At 39.5% G+C, this 13908-nt stretch overlaps 1 protein-coding gene across 4 annotated transcripts in view; it reads right to left on the bottom strand.

The window, feature by feature from the left end:
• LOC109930343 (mesoderm induction early response protein 1-like) overlaps window positions 1-13908 on the bottom strand; it is a 55507-nt gene that overhangs the window by 34067 nt on the left and 7532 nt on the right. For 3 of the 4 annotated variants that reach the window (XM_048602423.1, XM_048602424.1, XM_048602425.1), the window contains exon 4: window positions 1193-1405. In XM_048602423.1, coding sequence (XP_048458380.1) covers window positions 1193-1405 — 213 coding nt within the window. Of the gene's footprint in view, window positions 1-1192; window positions 1406-12613; window positions 12737-13908 lie in introns of those variants that run through there. The other variant, XM_048602427.1, reaches the window with a different exon arrangement.

Here is a 13908-nt window from a genome sequence, read left to right as displayed (position 1 = left end):
TGGCATATGAATTTTGAAATTTAGCTCTGGATTGAACAGAATGGAGAGTCTTGTGTGCAGCCAGAGCAAATTAACTAGGATGGAGGATAGTGTCAGTGGCAGGAAAATAATGTTTAGCATTTACCGAAAGCATCTGATTTTGACATGCTCACTTTTCATTTGGAGGTAATCATGGATCACCCATAATACGTAAAAAATAGGTGCAGCAGTAGGCCATTCAGCCAATTTCAGTATCAACTCCCGCTTTCTCTCCATACCCATTAATCCCTTTAGCCACAAGGGCTAGCACCTTCTGAATATATTTAACGATCTGACCCCAACAGCTTTCTGTGGTAGAGATTAGTCCTGAAAGACAGGCAATCTGAAATGTCAACAAAGGTGTTAAAGATGCAAACTGACATGAAAGTAGATGCAATCTATAATGTTAAATGGGGATTACATAACTAATAGCTATGGTTAAAATCAAAGCCTAAGATGTATCCTTGAGGAAGTTTAAAAAGTAATGCAGGAATGTAACAGTCTGCGCCTAAGCATGAACAGATAAAAAGGAACCCACAGAATAGCAGGCTCACAGAGTTGGATCATGGAGAACTAACAGAAGGAGAAAGGGCTTTATCTTAGAGAAGTGGAAGGTGACAACAGGATACAAGACTTGAAGCTATTGACTATAATTGATGACTGACCCAAGGTAGACACTAAATTCAAGAGTAAGTTGGCTGTTTATACAAAACATAAAAGAAAGATGGATTAGAGCGAGGGAGGCACAGTTATATGCAAAGTTAGGCCTAAATGTTAGTTTTGGTACCAAAAAACAGAGGCAATCCTATAATCGGATCGACTTCAATGCCACAAACTACAACAATTGTAACTAAGGCTGAAATGATTGAAACATTAAGTTCATGTGAAACAGCAGGCTGAGATGGGCATGTTTTTGGAGAATTTACATGACATAAGGCTGAGTAATAAGGAAAGTAAGAAAAGACTAAGATAGTTAAATTCCTACACAGACAACTGGGATTTGGGAGGGAAAAAAATTCACAATGATTGGACTGAAGCTTAAAAATTTCACAGCGACCATTAGATTTAATGAAGCCCCAGTAACACCAGAACCAAAACTACTTCAAATGAAGTTCCCAGCCCTAACCTGTAGCTAGCTCTGGTGGAATCTGCTGTTACCAAACTTTTAACTAACCTGAAGTAGATGTACATTTGGCAGATCGTCTGTCTCTGGAACTTCACTACTTCCACTATTTTCCTCATTATCTCCATCATCTCCATCATCCTCCTCCTCTGCTTCATCATCCTCATCATCGTCGTCATCATCCTCATCTTCCTCACCAGGAAATGGAACAGTCTTCCCATAACCATACAAATTTAATAAATCTTGGATTGGCATTTCACCTTCCTAAAAAAGGAAAAAACACACAAGATGTATTTACTTACAAAGAAATGGCTCTATGTCTTACTGTAGGTTAAAACAAAGTAGGTCAAAGTAGATTTCTGAAGGATCCCAACCCGAAGCGTCAGCTTTCCTGTTCCTCTGATGCTGCCTGGCGTGCTGTGTTCCTCCAGCTCCACACTGTTGTCTCTGACTCCAGCATCTGCAGTTCTTGCTAGTTCTAGGTCAAAAGTAGTAGGGTTTTATTAACATGGCTCTCTAGTTAATTCAATAGCTGCACACCCAGGTATGTGATGAGATTCAATTTTATGAAGTTAACTCAATCACGAGGGAAAATTTGAGATAGCTTGAGAACCAGATTGATATTTGACATTAAACCTCCTATGAAAGGTCCCAGACGATATCCTAGACTACAATGAGTTAGTTTGCTTCTGCCAGGGTAGCCTCATATGATACAACACTTTATTCTTGTACAGATGATAGGCATTTGGCAAGGCCAGCATTAACTATCTACAGTCCATCTATAACTGGCCTTGAAAGTGGTTAGCTGCAGCTGCCCTCTCAAACTACTATTGTGGCGGTGCAGGTTCTTCCAGTGCTGTTAGGTAGACTTCAAAGTTTTGCTCCAATAATAAAGGAACAGCTATTATTTTCAAGTTAGGATGGTGAGCAATTTGGATGTGGAGTTTGCAAGTGGTGATGTTCTTGTTCTCCTGGACAGTAGAAATTGCAAGCACGGGAGGTGCTGGTGAAAAAGCCTTGGCGAATTGTTGCAGTGCATCTTGTAGATAGTATACACTGCAGCCAATGCACTGGTTGTGGATGACATGACAATTAAGGTGAGCTTCTGTGGCCTGGTTGGTTCTAAGCTTATCACGTGCTGTTGGAGTTGAATGGATGGCAATGGTGTAGTGGTAATGTCACTGGACTAGCAATCCAGAACCTCAGGTCAATGCTCAGGGGACTGAACAATTTATGGCAGATGGTGGAATTTGAATTCAATAGAAAGATCTAGAATAAACAGCTGTCCTAATTATCATTAAAACCCTCCTGGTTCACTACTGCAATTTAGGGATGGAAATCTGCCTTTCTTATATGATCTGGCCTACAATGTGAGTCCAGAACCACAGGAATGTCATTGACTCTTAACTGCTCTCTGTCCAATTAGAAATGTGCAATAAATGCTGGCCTAGCCAGCAGCACAACATCCTAAGAACAATTAAATAGAATTCAAAACACTCCTGACATGTATTTCACAGACTGCGGAAAGGCAGTAGAGGATCAGGACAGGAATCATTTATTGCATAGCAGAAGTAGTAGCGCAGTGGTTACGCTATGGACTAGTAAATGAGAGACTTTCACTAATTTGTGGCAATATTGAGTTTATGGGGAGGGCTATGGCTATTTGGAAAAATTAACTGTTCAGTAATCCAGGCTAATCCATGGGTTTGAATTCAAAAATTGCAAATGATGCATTTTGAGTTCAATTATTAAAACTGGAGTTAAAAAAGGGGGTGGATGATAACCACAAAACCATTGCCATTTGTTGTCAAACCTGCCATCATTAGCTGGTCTGACCTACAGACCTCGGAATTTACCTGTACACCAGAAATAACAATGGCAAACCCAACTCTGTCGTCCTTGCAAAGTCTTCTATGGGGGCTGTGCCAAAATTAGACGAACGGTTCCACAAACCAATCAAGCAACAGCCTGAACGCCATATTTACAGAACAGACGGAAGGTAAGTGACTAAGCCAGTTGACGATAAGTGAGCATGGGACACCACCCTCAAGAAGCACTGCAGTGGAAGCCTGGGGATGAAGTGAACATATTCTGATGTGTATTGATGTGATGTGCATCTGCACCTGAATAACTTCCCAATCTATATCTTGACTCACACAGACAACCTGAGCAAGGCACAAGAGTATGCTAGCATCTTACCAAATAACAAATGCATTCAAGTAAAGGATGAGTTAAATTTCAAAACTACTCTACATTCCTTAGGTTCAGTACATCTGGCGTCTCACAAATTAATTCCATTTTCTGGGTTATCTTTATGACCCAATATTTAGGTATATAGAGTACAGAAAATGAGGAAAACATCGATAAAGCCCCATGTTAAATGAAATACACTTTTGATCTACTCTCATGTCCTTCAATACTCTGGGTCTGACTTACAGTATAACAAGACATGTCAAGGATATTTTAAGAAGTCATCTTTTTGGAATTGTTAAGGGACTGAATTTTTTTGAATTTGCAGTAATATCAGCATTCTTTCAGAAAAACAAGATATTACATACATAGAAAATTACTGGAAATATGTAGGTCAAGCAGCATTTGTAGAGGGAGATGCTGTCTGAAAGGTCATCAGTTTGAAAAAGTTCCTCTCAACACAGATGGTCTCTGTTTAAATAACTTACAGAATTCTCTGGTATCTTTCACTTTATGTTCACGGCTTCCCATCACTCCCACTAATAAATAAGAGACTGTGCTTACCTCATTACTAAACTAAATTTTATTGATCTTCATAATTTCTCTACAAAAAAGTTTGAGTTATCAGTGCATGTCACAGCCAGCACCATTCATTTCCTTTCCTCTCACTCTTACCTAGAGGGCCACAGCTAAAGGGCTACAATATGAGCTCAAGCAGGACAGCAGATTTTCCAAGTAAGCATGCATGGATGGAACTGGCTGAGGAAGTCAGCTGCAGCTGGGGCTTCTTAAACTTTTTCACCAAAAGATTCCAGTATGTAGCTCAAGGACAAGACAGACAAAAAACATGACACTTTCTGGTGCCAAAGACCAAGACTTGCCTAGCCTTGTCCTGCATAGAAAACCTTAGGGCAACATACCTTACAACTTCACTCAATCTTTCCCTACAGACACCTCATCTCTAGAGGCTGCAGACGCCAGCAGTGACTTCACAGCATGAGCTTCCAGAAGCACTAGTATTTTAGATATGGCACAAGAGTTGATACTATGCTTGCAGACCTGTTTAGGAGTCTTCTTTCTCTATGAATGAATTTCTGTAGCTATCCCATTGTTGTATGGACAGGCTGTGGCTCAAGAAAATAAAACATCTGGTATTGCTCCTACTGATGCTAGAGCATTTCACAGTGATGTGCCTCAGCAAAGATAGATGGTAGAGCTACATAAGCTGCTTCATGCTGTGAAGACTATAACAGTTCAGTTGAAGATGGGCTTAGTGATCAATAAGCTGTACAAAAGCCTGGCTCGGCCACATCTGGAGTATTGTGTCCAGTTCTGGTCGCCTCATTACAGGAAAGATGTGGAAGCGTTGGAAAAGGTGCAGAGGAGATTTACCAAGATGTTGCCTGGAATGGAGGGAAGGTCTTACGAGGAAAGGTTGAGAGAGCTAGGGCTTTTCTCTTTAGAATGACAAAGGATGAGAGGTGACTTGATAGAGGTGTACAAAATGATCAGAGGTATAGATAGAGTAGACAGCCAGAGACTTTTTCCCTAGAGTGGAAGTAGCTATTATGAGGGGGCATAGTTTTAAAGTGAGTGGAGGTTGATACAGGGGAGACGTCACAGGTAGGTTCTTTACTCAGAGTGGTCGGGGCATGGAATGCATTGCCGGAGAGGGCAGTGGAGTCGGCCTCATTAGGGGCATTTAAGCAGCTATTAGATAGCATATGGATGATAGTATAAGGTAGGGGTGGAGGTTAGATAGACCTTAGGATTAGGGTAAAAGTTCGGCACAACATCTTGGGCCAAAGGGCCTGTACTGTGCTATGTTCTAAGTGAGGTGCCTTCCAACAAGGCAATCACCAAATAAGCAGCGAAAGCATACTGATGCATCAAACATCAGCATCTCATATATTGGAACACTTCAATGTAACTAATCAAAAGTCTCCCCAGCTTATCAGTTCTTTTTGGGCATAGTTGCTTTCTTGAACCTTCTGACTTGTAGAAACAGTGCAGATTAGCTACACTTATGGGAATGAGGGAATTGCGTGAAGTTACTGATAGCTACTCTTTTAAGTACTTACACTGAGAAATAATAGTATCCTGCTAGAGTGTGCTCAGAAAGCTAGAAGAGAGTAGAATCATCTTGAGATCCTGACCAGATGTTACTTTCTGCAATTTTTACTTGCTCTCAAACACACTTTTTGCCTTGGGAAAATTGCACATCATGTGTCTTTTGTTTATCTGAACAGGAAGCCAGCAGTTTGCCCCCTTTCAGTCTTACAGTTAGCCAGCAAGACCACAAGTTATTCAGAATGCAGCCTCTGCCTGAAATTTGGGTACGCCAAATGAGTCATTTTTTTTTTTTAAAGATATGATCCAGAACAAATGAGCCTAAACAAGTCTTAAAAATGAAATCAAATGTTAAATCATCCAATCTTTTTGGAATAGGTTAATGGATGATACGTTCCAATTATCAAACAAAAATCTCTACTCTCAGCTCAAGTATTAAACCGTATCAAAATCAGTCCTAGCGTAACAAAAATGGAAGTTGTTGGAAAAGCTCAGCAGGTCTGGCAACATCTGTGGAGAGTTCTGTTCTGAGGAAGGGTCACCAGACCCAAAATGTTAACTGATTTCTCTTCACAGATGCAGCCAGACCTGCTGAGCTTTTCCAGCAACTTCTGTTTTTGTTTCTGATTTACAGCTTTTGCAGTTCTTTGCAAAACATTAGCTGAACATTTTATGCTAGGATCAAGTACAGCAAGCCTCCACACTGTGAATAGATTCCATTCTGGAGTCCGTTTGCAAGTCGATTTATACACAAGTCAGAATACATGCAGTGCATTTTAAATTAGCCATTTGTAAGTATAGGAAATGTTTGCAAGTCAGATCTTTAAAATTACACGCCTGCATTGGATCGCATTCGTAAGTACAAGCATTCATAGACATGATAACATCAAGCATCAGTGGTCATCCACTGCACTCATATTTGAAAACAGCTCCTGACCATTATTACTTCTCTTGGAAAGTGCATACATCAACACATCATTGACTTTTCATTAGAATTGTACCCTAATGCCAATATACAAGTACATGTATGCTAACACACAATGTATGAATACCAGAGGGTTCCATAATTCTACGACCAATAGATCAGGCAAGAACTCTGTAGTCACAGACTGGTGGTGGGCAATTAAATGTGTGGAAACATTTCTATCCTTAAATGACAGCATTACCCATGAGCAAAATAAAGCTGAAGTTCTTAAAAAAATTTTATCCAGAAATACTGATCCATGTTGATCTCTGGAGATCAACCCTATTACAGATATCAATCTTTAGTCAATTCACATTACACTATGGGACAAAGAAACAGCTAAAATCATTGGATGAAAAGGCTACTTGTCCTTAACAACATCCCAACAGCAATGAAAATGTGCTCTAAAACAAGGCGTCTCTCTAGTCAGGCTTTTCCAGTGGAGCTACAAATCTGGCACTTACCCAAGGAAAATGTCTAGGTATGTCATGCCCACAAAATGCAAAACAATTCTAATTTGGATAACTTCAATTCCATCAGCCTACTCTAGTTAACAATGAAGTGGTGGAATGGTTTCAGAGTATTATCAAGCAGCATTTACTTGCTGACAACCTGCTTACTGATGCTCAGTTTGGGTTTCATCAGTATCACTTGGCTCCAGATGACAGCCTTAGTCCAACCAAGCACCAAAAGCACTAATTTCTGTGGTGAGGCAAGAGTGTTTACTCTCAATATTAAAGCAGCAAGAAGCCCCTGTAAAAGTAAAGTTATTCGTAATTAAGGGGGCAGCTCATCACTGATTAGAATCATAACCAGCTCAAAGAAAGGTAGTTAGAAAGCAAATATCTCAGCTCCAGACCCTCAATGCAAGATTTCCTCAGGGCAGCGTCTCAGGCAAAACCATTCAGCATTCATTTCAATTCTCAATAACTCAGATAGTGAAGTATTTCGTGTAAAGATACAGGAAAACCTAAACAACATTCAGGAACAGGCTCAAACAACAACTACCATTAGTGTTAAAAGGTGGATATGCAATATCATTACCACCCACCATGAATATCCAGCGAGGGGGTGACACCGCTAGTCAGGCACTTAACTGGAGTAGCTAAAAGTGTAAGATGTGTAGTATTCTGCATAAATAACTCATCATCTGATTTCATAAACACTTTCCACCATCCATAATGCACAAGTTATGAATTTGATGGAAGACTTTGCATTTGCCTGGTTAAATACTGCTCAAACACGCGAGTCGTTCACCACCATCCAGGACCAACAACAAACTTGCTTGATTCTCATCATCAACATATTGTGGTTTCAGTGAAGCAGCATGTACAAGATGTAACACAGCAAATTTCTTCTTCAGGATAATATTTAACAAACCCGTGACCTCTATAAACAATAAGTGCAGCAGAATGAGGAGAATGTCCACCACCTGCAACAATACAGCCAAAATCAAAACTCTTTTCTAAAATAAAACCAGACACCTGCAGACTGATGACAGTGGCTCATTACCTTCTGAAGGGTAGTTTCAGATGGGTGAAAAGTGATGAGCATGCCAACAAGATGAGTTCAAACTAAATCGAAGTGTTGGAATGTATACAATAGGCCTATCAGGAATCAATAGATCACTGACTATAGCAATTATAGATCTTGGAATGAGCACTTTGTAAAGACAATGTGCCTAGGCATCTGCTGAAAGAGCTCCCATGTCATCACAAGGTGTTTCAGTGTTAGTGTTAGAAATATCTAGGTGCCAGAATAAGATTTGGTGAGTTTCAAAGTTAATTTTATGCCACCATTATGTACTTTTGGTAAAAAGTATTGACAGAACTGTATTGATTTGATCACAAGCATTAAAAAAAGCTGGTAATAATTATAACGGCACATCCAGGGTATAAGCAAACTGATAGAGTATTACGAGGTGACAAGAATCAATAGGATTCACACCATTTGAATTGGTATACGGACCTGAGCGAGTGTTAATGTTAAGAAGCATATTCAGTGAAAGCTTCGAGATAAATAGAATGCAGAATGTGCTGCAGTTACAACAACACAATAAAGTACCTGGTTTAACCACACTGCGTAAAACTCCAGTAGATAGGCCATAATGTCCTAATGCTCCTGCTAATGCAAGAAGACAATGTACAGGAAAACCCTACATGTTGAAGTGGCTTGTCAGCCAAACATGTTCCAAGACTACCAAAGGAAAAAGTATGATATTTTCCCTCACCATGTGGAGATAGTACTGTGTCTCACATCCACTCAAGAGTGGGAAACGTTATGCATCTGCAAGCTGGCAACACGATATCAAGTTCTTGATGGGCTACATTGCACGGCAGTTCATCTACTCACTACAGAGAATTGGCAAACTGCAGAACTGCTTCCAATTATGTTTCTTTTTCTAGGAATCTAGGATAAACACTACAGATTACCCATACATTAAGTATGAAAACATGTGGTCCGTGCACTAACGTTACAAAACACCAAGGAACAAAGTGGGGACTGCAGAAGATACTGGTTTGAGAGAAATGAGGCTTTTCCAGCATTCAAGAAATAACTTGCACACTAATACTCAAACTGAAAAGCCATGTAAGCTCTGTGTCAACCAAAACCTAAATGATGCAGTGAGCTGCTGCCCAACCTAGAGACTTACACAAGATTAGTCAGGAATTTTAAGTTTTTGACAAACATGTTCATAACCTTACAGCCAGATTGTCTGCTAAAAAATGCAAGCAGCTTTTTGGACATCATTTGCAGGATGCAGAAGTGAGTGGACAAGGTTACAGCCAATCCAGTTGTCTTAAGTGAAGCTAACATACTGGGTGCCTAAACCAAGTAGTTCATATCATGAAGGTGTTGGCACCATGATGTTTCACAGGGAGGTCCAGTATTTAATCCTGCAATTTGCAATGAATAGTTATTTACATCTAAGCCAGGTTGATAGGTGACTTCAACGCTAACTTGAAGTTGACAGTGCTCTCATGCAGCTATTGATACAACCTGTCCCTACAGGGGTTAGGGATTAAGTTTTAGGATAACCAGGTAACAGTTATCCTTATTTAGACATGGGGTGAATATTCCTTCCAAGTTGGAAATAGACCAACCCAGATAGGAAAAAAAACCACAATGCCCCAAGCAGGAACAGCTACATTTCACTGCAGAAAGGGCCCACCAACCGTCGGTTGAACAACTCTAATTATAGGTTCATCCCCAACTACAAGTAGACACAAGCAGGTTCTTCCTCAACTATAAGAACAAATAATTGTATTTTAGATGCAGACAGCATGGTTCAAATTAATCTCTTAATCAACATAAACAGTATAGGGGCATTCTTAAGAAAGAAATCAGGAAAGTAAAGGGGGATAGGAGATTGCATTGGCAGATAAGATTAGGGACAATCCAAAGAGATTCTACAAGTACATCAAGAGTAGGAGGGTAACTAGAGAGGAGCAAGGCTCCTTAAAGACCAAGGGGTCATCTTTGTGTTGAACACCAAGGGATGGGAGAGATGCTAAATGAATATTTCATGATGGTTTTTAACGTGGAGAAAGAAATGGAGGCTAGAGAACGCAGGGAAAAACATTGATATTTTAAAAACAGTTCACATTACAGAAGAGAATGTTCTGGAGGTCTTACAGAATATAAAGGTGGATAAATCTCTGGGACCTGATCTAACGTATCCCAGAATGCTGTGGGAAGTAAAGGAGGAAATTGTGACGCCCCATGCAGAAGTATCTATATCATCTAAAAGTGAAGTGCCTGATGACTGTAGGGTGGCCGATATCGTACCTTTGTTTAAGAACAGTTGTAAGGAGAAACTGGGAGCCATAGACCCGAGAATCTGACTTCGGTTGTGGGTAAATTTTAAAATTTTAAATTTTAAAAGATAGAACTTACAGACATGTAGAGGGGCAAAAATTGACTAAGGATAGTAAGGATGGTTTTCTGAGAGGAAAACAGTGTCTCCCAAACTTGATTGAGTTTTTTGAGGAAGTTATCATGATAAGATTACAGATTACAGAATACTGAATGGCCTAGACAGAGTGGATGTTGGGAAGATGTTTCCATTGTTAGGAGAGACTGGGACCCGAGGGCACAGCCTTGGAGTAAAAGGAAGACCTTTTAGAACAGAGATAAGGAAAAACTTCTTTAGCCAGAGAGTGGTGAATCTATGGAATTCACTGGCACAGAAGGCTGTTCAGGCCAGGTCAATGAGTATATTTAAGATGGACATAGACAGGTTCTTGATTGTCAAGAGGATCAAGGGTTACAGGGAGAAAGCGGGAGAATACGGCTGAAAAACACATCTGCCATGATTGAACGGTGGAGCAGACTCGATGGGCTGAATGGTCTAATTTCTGCTCCTATGTCTTATGGATGAGGGCAGAGCAGCAGACGTTACTTACTTGGACTTCAGTCAAGCCTTTGACAAGGTTCCATGTGGTATACTATTTAGTAAAGTTAGGTCACATTGGATTCAGAGTGAGCTTCCCAAATGGATACATAATTGGCTTAACAGGAGGAGACAGTGTGGTGGCGGTGGGCTGCTTTTCAGACTGGAGGCCTGTCACCAGCAGTGTTCCAAAGGGATCAGTTATGGGTCCTCTTTTGTTTGTCATTTATATAAATGATTTGGATGATATTATAGAAGGCACGGTTAGTAAGTTTTTGGATGACACCAAAATTGGTGGCATAGTAGACAGTGAAGAAGGTTTTGATCAAATCGGTCAATGGGCTGAAAAGTGGCAGATGGAATTCAATATGGATAAATGTGAGGTATTGCATTTTCGTACAACAAACAGGGCTAGGACTTGTATAATTAATGGTAGGGCCTTGGATAGTGTTGTAGAACACAGACGTTGGGGTTCAGGTATATAGTTCTTTGAAGCTTATGTCACATATAGTTTGGATGATTAAAAAGGCATTTAGCATGCTTCCTTTCATTGCTCAGTCCTTTGATTATAGGAGTTGAGAAGTCACGTTGAGGTTGTACAGGACATTGGTGAGGCCTCTTCTGGAGTACTGTCTCAAGTTTTGGTCACCCAGTTATAGGAAATATATTGTTAAGGCTGGAGAGCTGGGGCTTTTTCCACTGGAACATAGGAGGTTGAGGGGAGACCTTAAAGTGGTCTATAAAATCATATTAGGTACAGGTAGGATTAATGGTAGGTGTCTTTTCCCTAGGATGGGGGATTTCAAGATTAGGGAGCACATTTTTAAGGTGAGAGGAGAGAGATTTAAGAGATAAGAGAGGCAACTTTTTTCAACACTAAGGGTGGTTCACATGCATGAACTTCTTGAGGAAGCGGTAGATGTGGGCACAATTACAACATTTAAAAGGTACTTGGATAAGTACATGAATGGAAAAGATTTGGAGGGGTAAAGACCAGGAGCAGGCAGGTGGAACTAGTTTAATTTGGGACTATGTTTGGCATGGACTGGTTGGACCAAAGGGTCTGTTTCCTGTCTGAATAACTGACTATAAATACACCATTAATGAATTCAAACTGAGGTTGAGCTTCAAACATTCCAATCTGTTCAGCAACAGAACTGAAAACTGAAAAGGCTTTTGAGGACATACCAGCCCAGGTTCTTTGACACATTACGACCCACATGAAATCAAGGCAGAAGGTTTGGAATCAATATTTATCAGGAATAAGGGCACGAGAAGTAGTTCATAGCCACTTTTCAGAACTTCATTTTACTGCCACAAAAACATGCTCATCAACAGTAAAGGATTGCTAAAAGTTATTTTGACTCTTGTGGAACAGGGACTAGACAGGTCTATTTCCTACAAACAAACTACTACAGATAATGGAAATTTTAAATGTAATCAAAAATATTGGAAATACCCAAGTCAGGCAGCATCTGTGGACAGAGAAAGAGAGTTAATGCTTCAGGTTAATGATCATTCATTAGAACTACTGGTTGAAGAGATAAAGAGCCTAAAGTAATACTTTGAAAGGGCAAAGTACTCTTAATAGGTTTACATCTTAAACATTAGTATTATGCGAATATCTTGACCAGTTCATGTTTCAAATCATATCACAAAACAGAAAAGACTGTATAACACAAAGGCACGTTTTCCTTGAGTAAAATAATTAAATCTTATTATACTGTGATATGCTCGTAATCTTTATTTACCTCTTCAAAATATGATTTCTTTTAATTGAATTCGCTTTTAAAAGTATTCACGGATTGTAACATAAATTCCATATTCTAACATTGCTTTTCATTCTTATGCTTACCTTAGATTTTTGTCCTCATGTTGATGAACTGAAATAATCTATAGCTATTTATCTGAACTTAACCCTGAAGATCTCTATCAGATCACTCTCATCCTTCTCAGCGCCTGTAGAAAAAGCCCCAATTTTTCAATCTCTCTTCAGAACTGTAATTTGTCATCTGGCAATATCTGATGAATCAAACATTGAAACTTTAATTCAGTGCTCTAATAATAATGGAGTGTCCAAAATTGTACACAATAGACAAAATGAACATAGCGTCCTACCCCATTTGTATTCTACACCTCTAGATTCGGTTTCTCAAGGGTTCAGCCAAGTTTCTATTATAACCTATAGTGGTGTTGCCAATTTTGATGACTTTTGTATCTGCATGAAATATTTTTCTTTCTCCACTCCGTTTAAAATCTCATGACAAAGTACATTTGCTTACCTTATTTCTGCTTCAAAGTGAATAGTCATTTATTTTAATTTCACCATGTTAGTATTTATCTACCTTCCTAATCTCTACTTTTCTTGTAGTCTTTACAGCCTTTGAGATAATTTGCCTGAATTTGATGAATGCAGCAATGTTATTGATATTATTCCCATGACTCTAAAAATGATTTATGTACTGCATATCATAAAAAGTTACCCCAGCATAGTTCAAACACCACTCTTATTTCCTCTGCTCTTACTCCTCAAGCATCCTAATTTCCCGCGATATAAATTCTATCTACTAATAATAATGATTATGATGGCCACTTGAAAGAAGTGACAGTGAAGGTATGGTACAAACTATGGCAACAAATATTTGACAGTGACAATACCTGCAAGTCAAAAAGAAGTCCTTGTTGTCACCACACTGTACTGAAATGAAACCTAATAGGAGCAACACAAGAACACCACAGAAATTCCATCAGCTAAACCTCCTTCACACTTTTTGGATCAAAGAAAGGACCGTTGAACAAATACTCATACTGTTCCTGAAGCCAGCTCCATACAATTCAAGCAAAACTCTTGTAACTCCTAGACAGATTTGCTTCTCAATTCAAATAGCCAAAATCCAACAGAGGCTTAATAAAAACTTCAAAGACTCTCCGAAGCACAACAACATTGATACTAATGAGAAAGGACGGGCATGCTATTAATCATTCAGAAACAATTTATCCATTAAGCTGCAAAATCACAGTGTCTTAAATGGGGAAGCAAAGCAGCAGAGAAGGAAGCAAGTCCTGTACTCTGAATCCAACTACCTATGCCCAAAGATCTGTGGGCTGAGAAGTGCTTGTTCAGTTACATGAAGATTTGTGTTAGAAACT

Source organism: Rhincodon typus, chromosome 10 (genome assembly GCF_021869965.1).
Source record: "Rhincodon typus isolate 14 chromosome 10, sRhiTyp1.1, whole genome shotgun sequence".
Taxonomy (NCBI): Eukaryota; Metazoa; Chordata; class Chondrichthyes; order Orectolobiformes; family Rhincodontidae; genus Rhincodon; species Rhincodon typus.
This window is presented reverse-complemented; position numbering and strand designations above follow the sequence as displayed.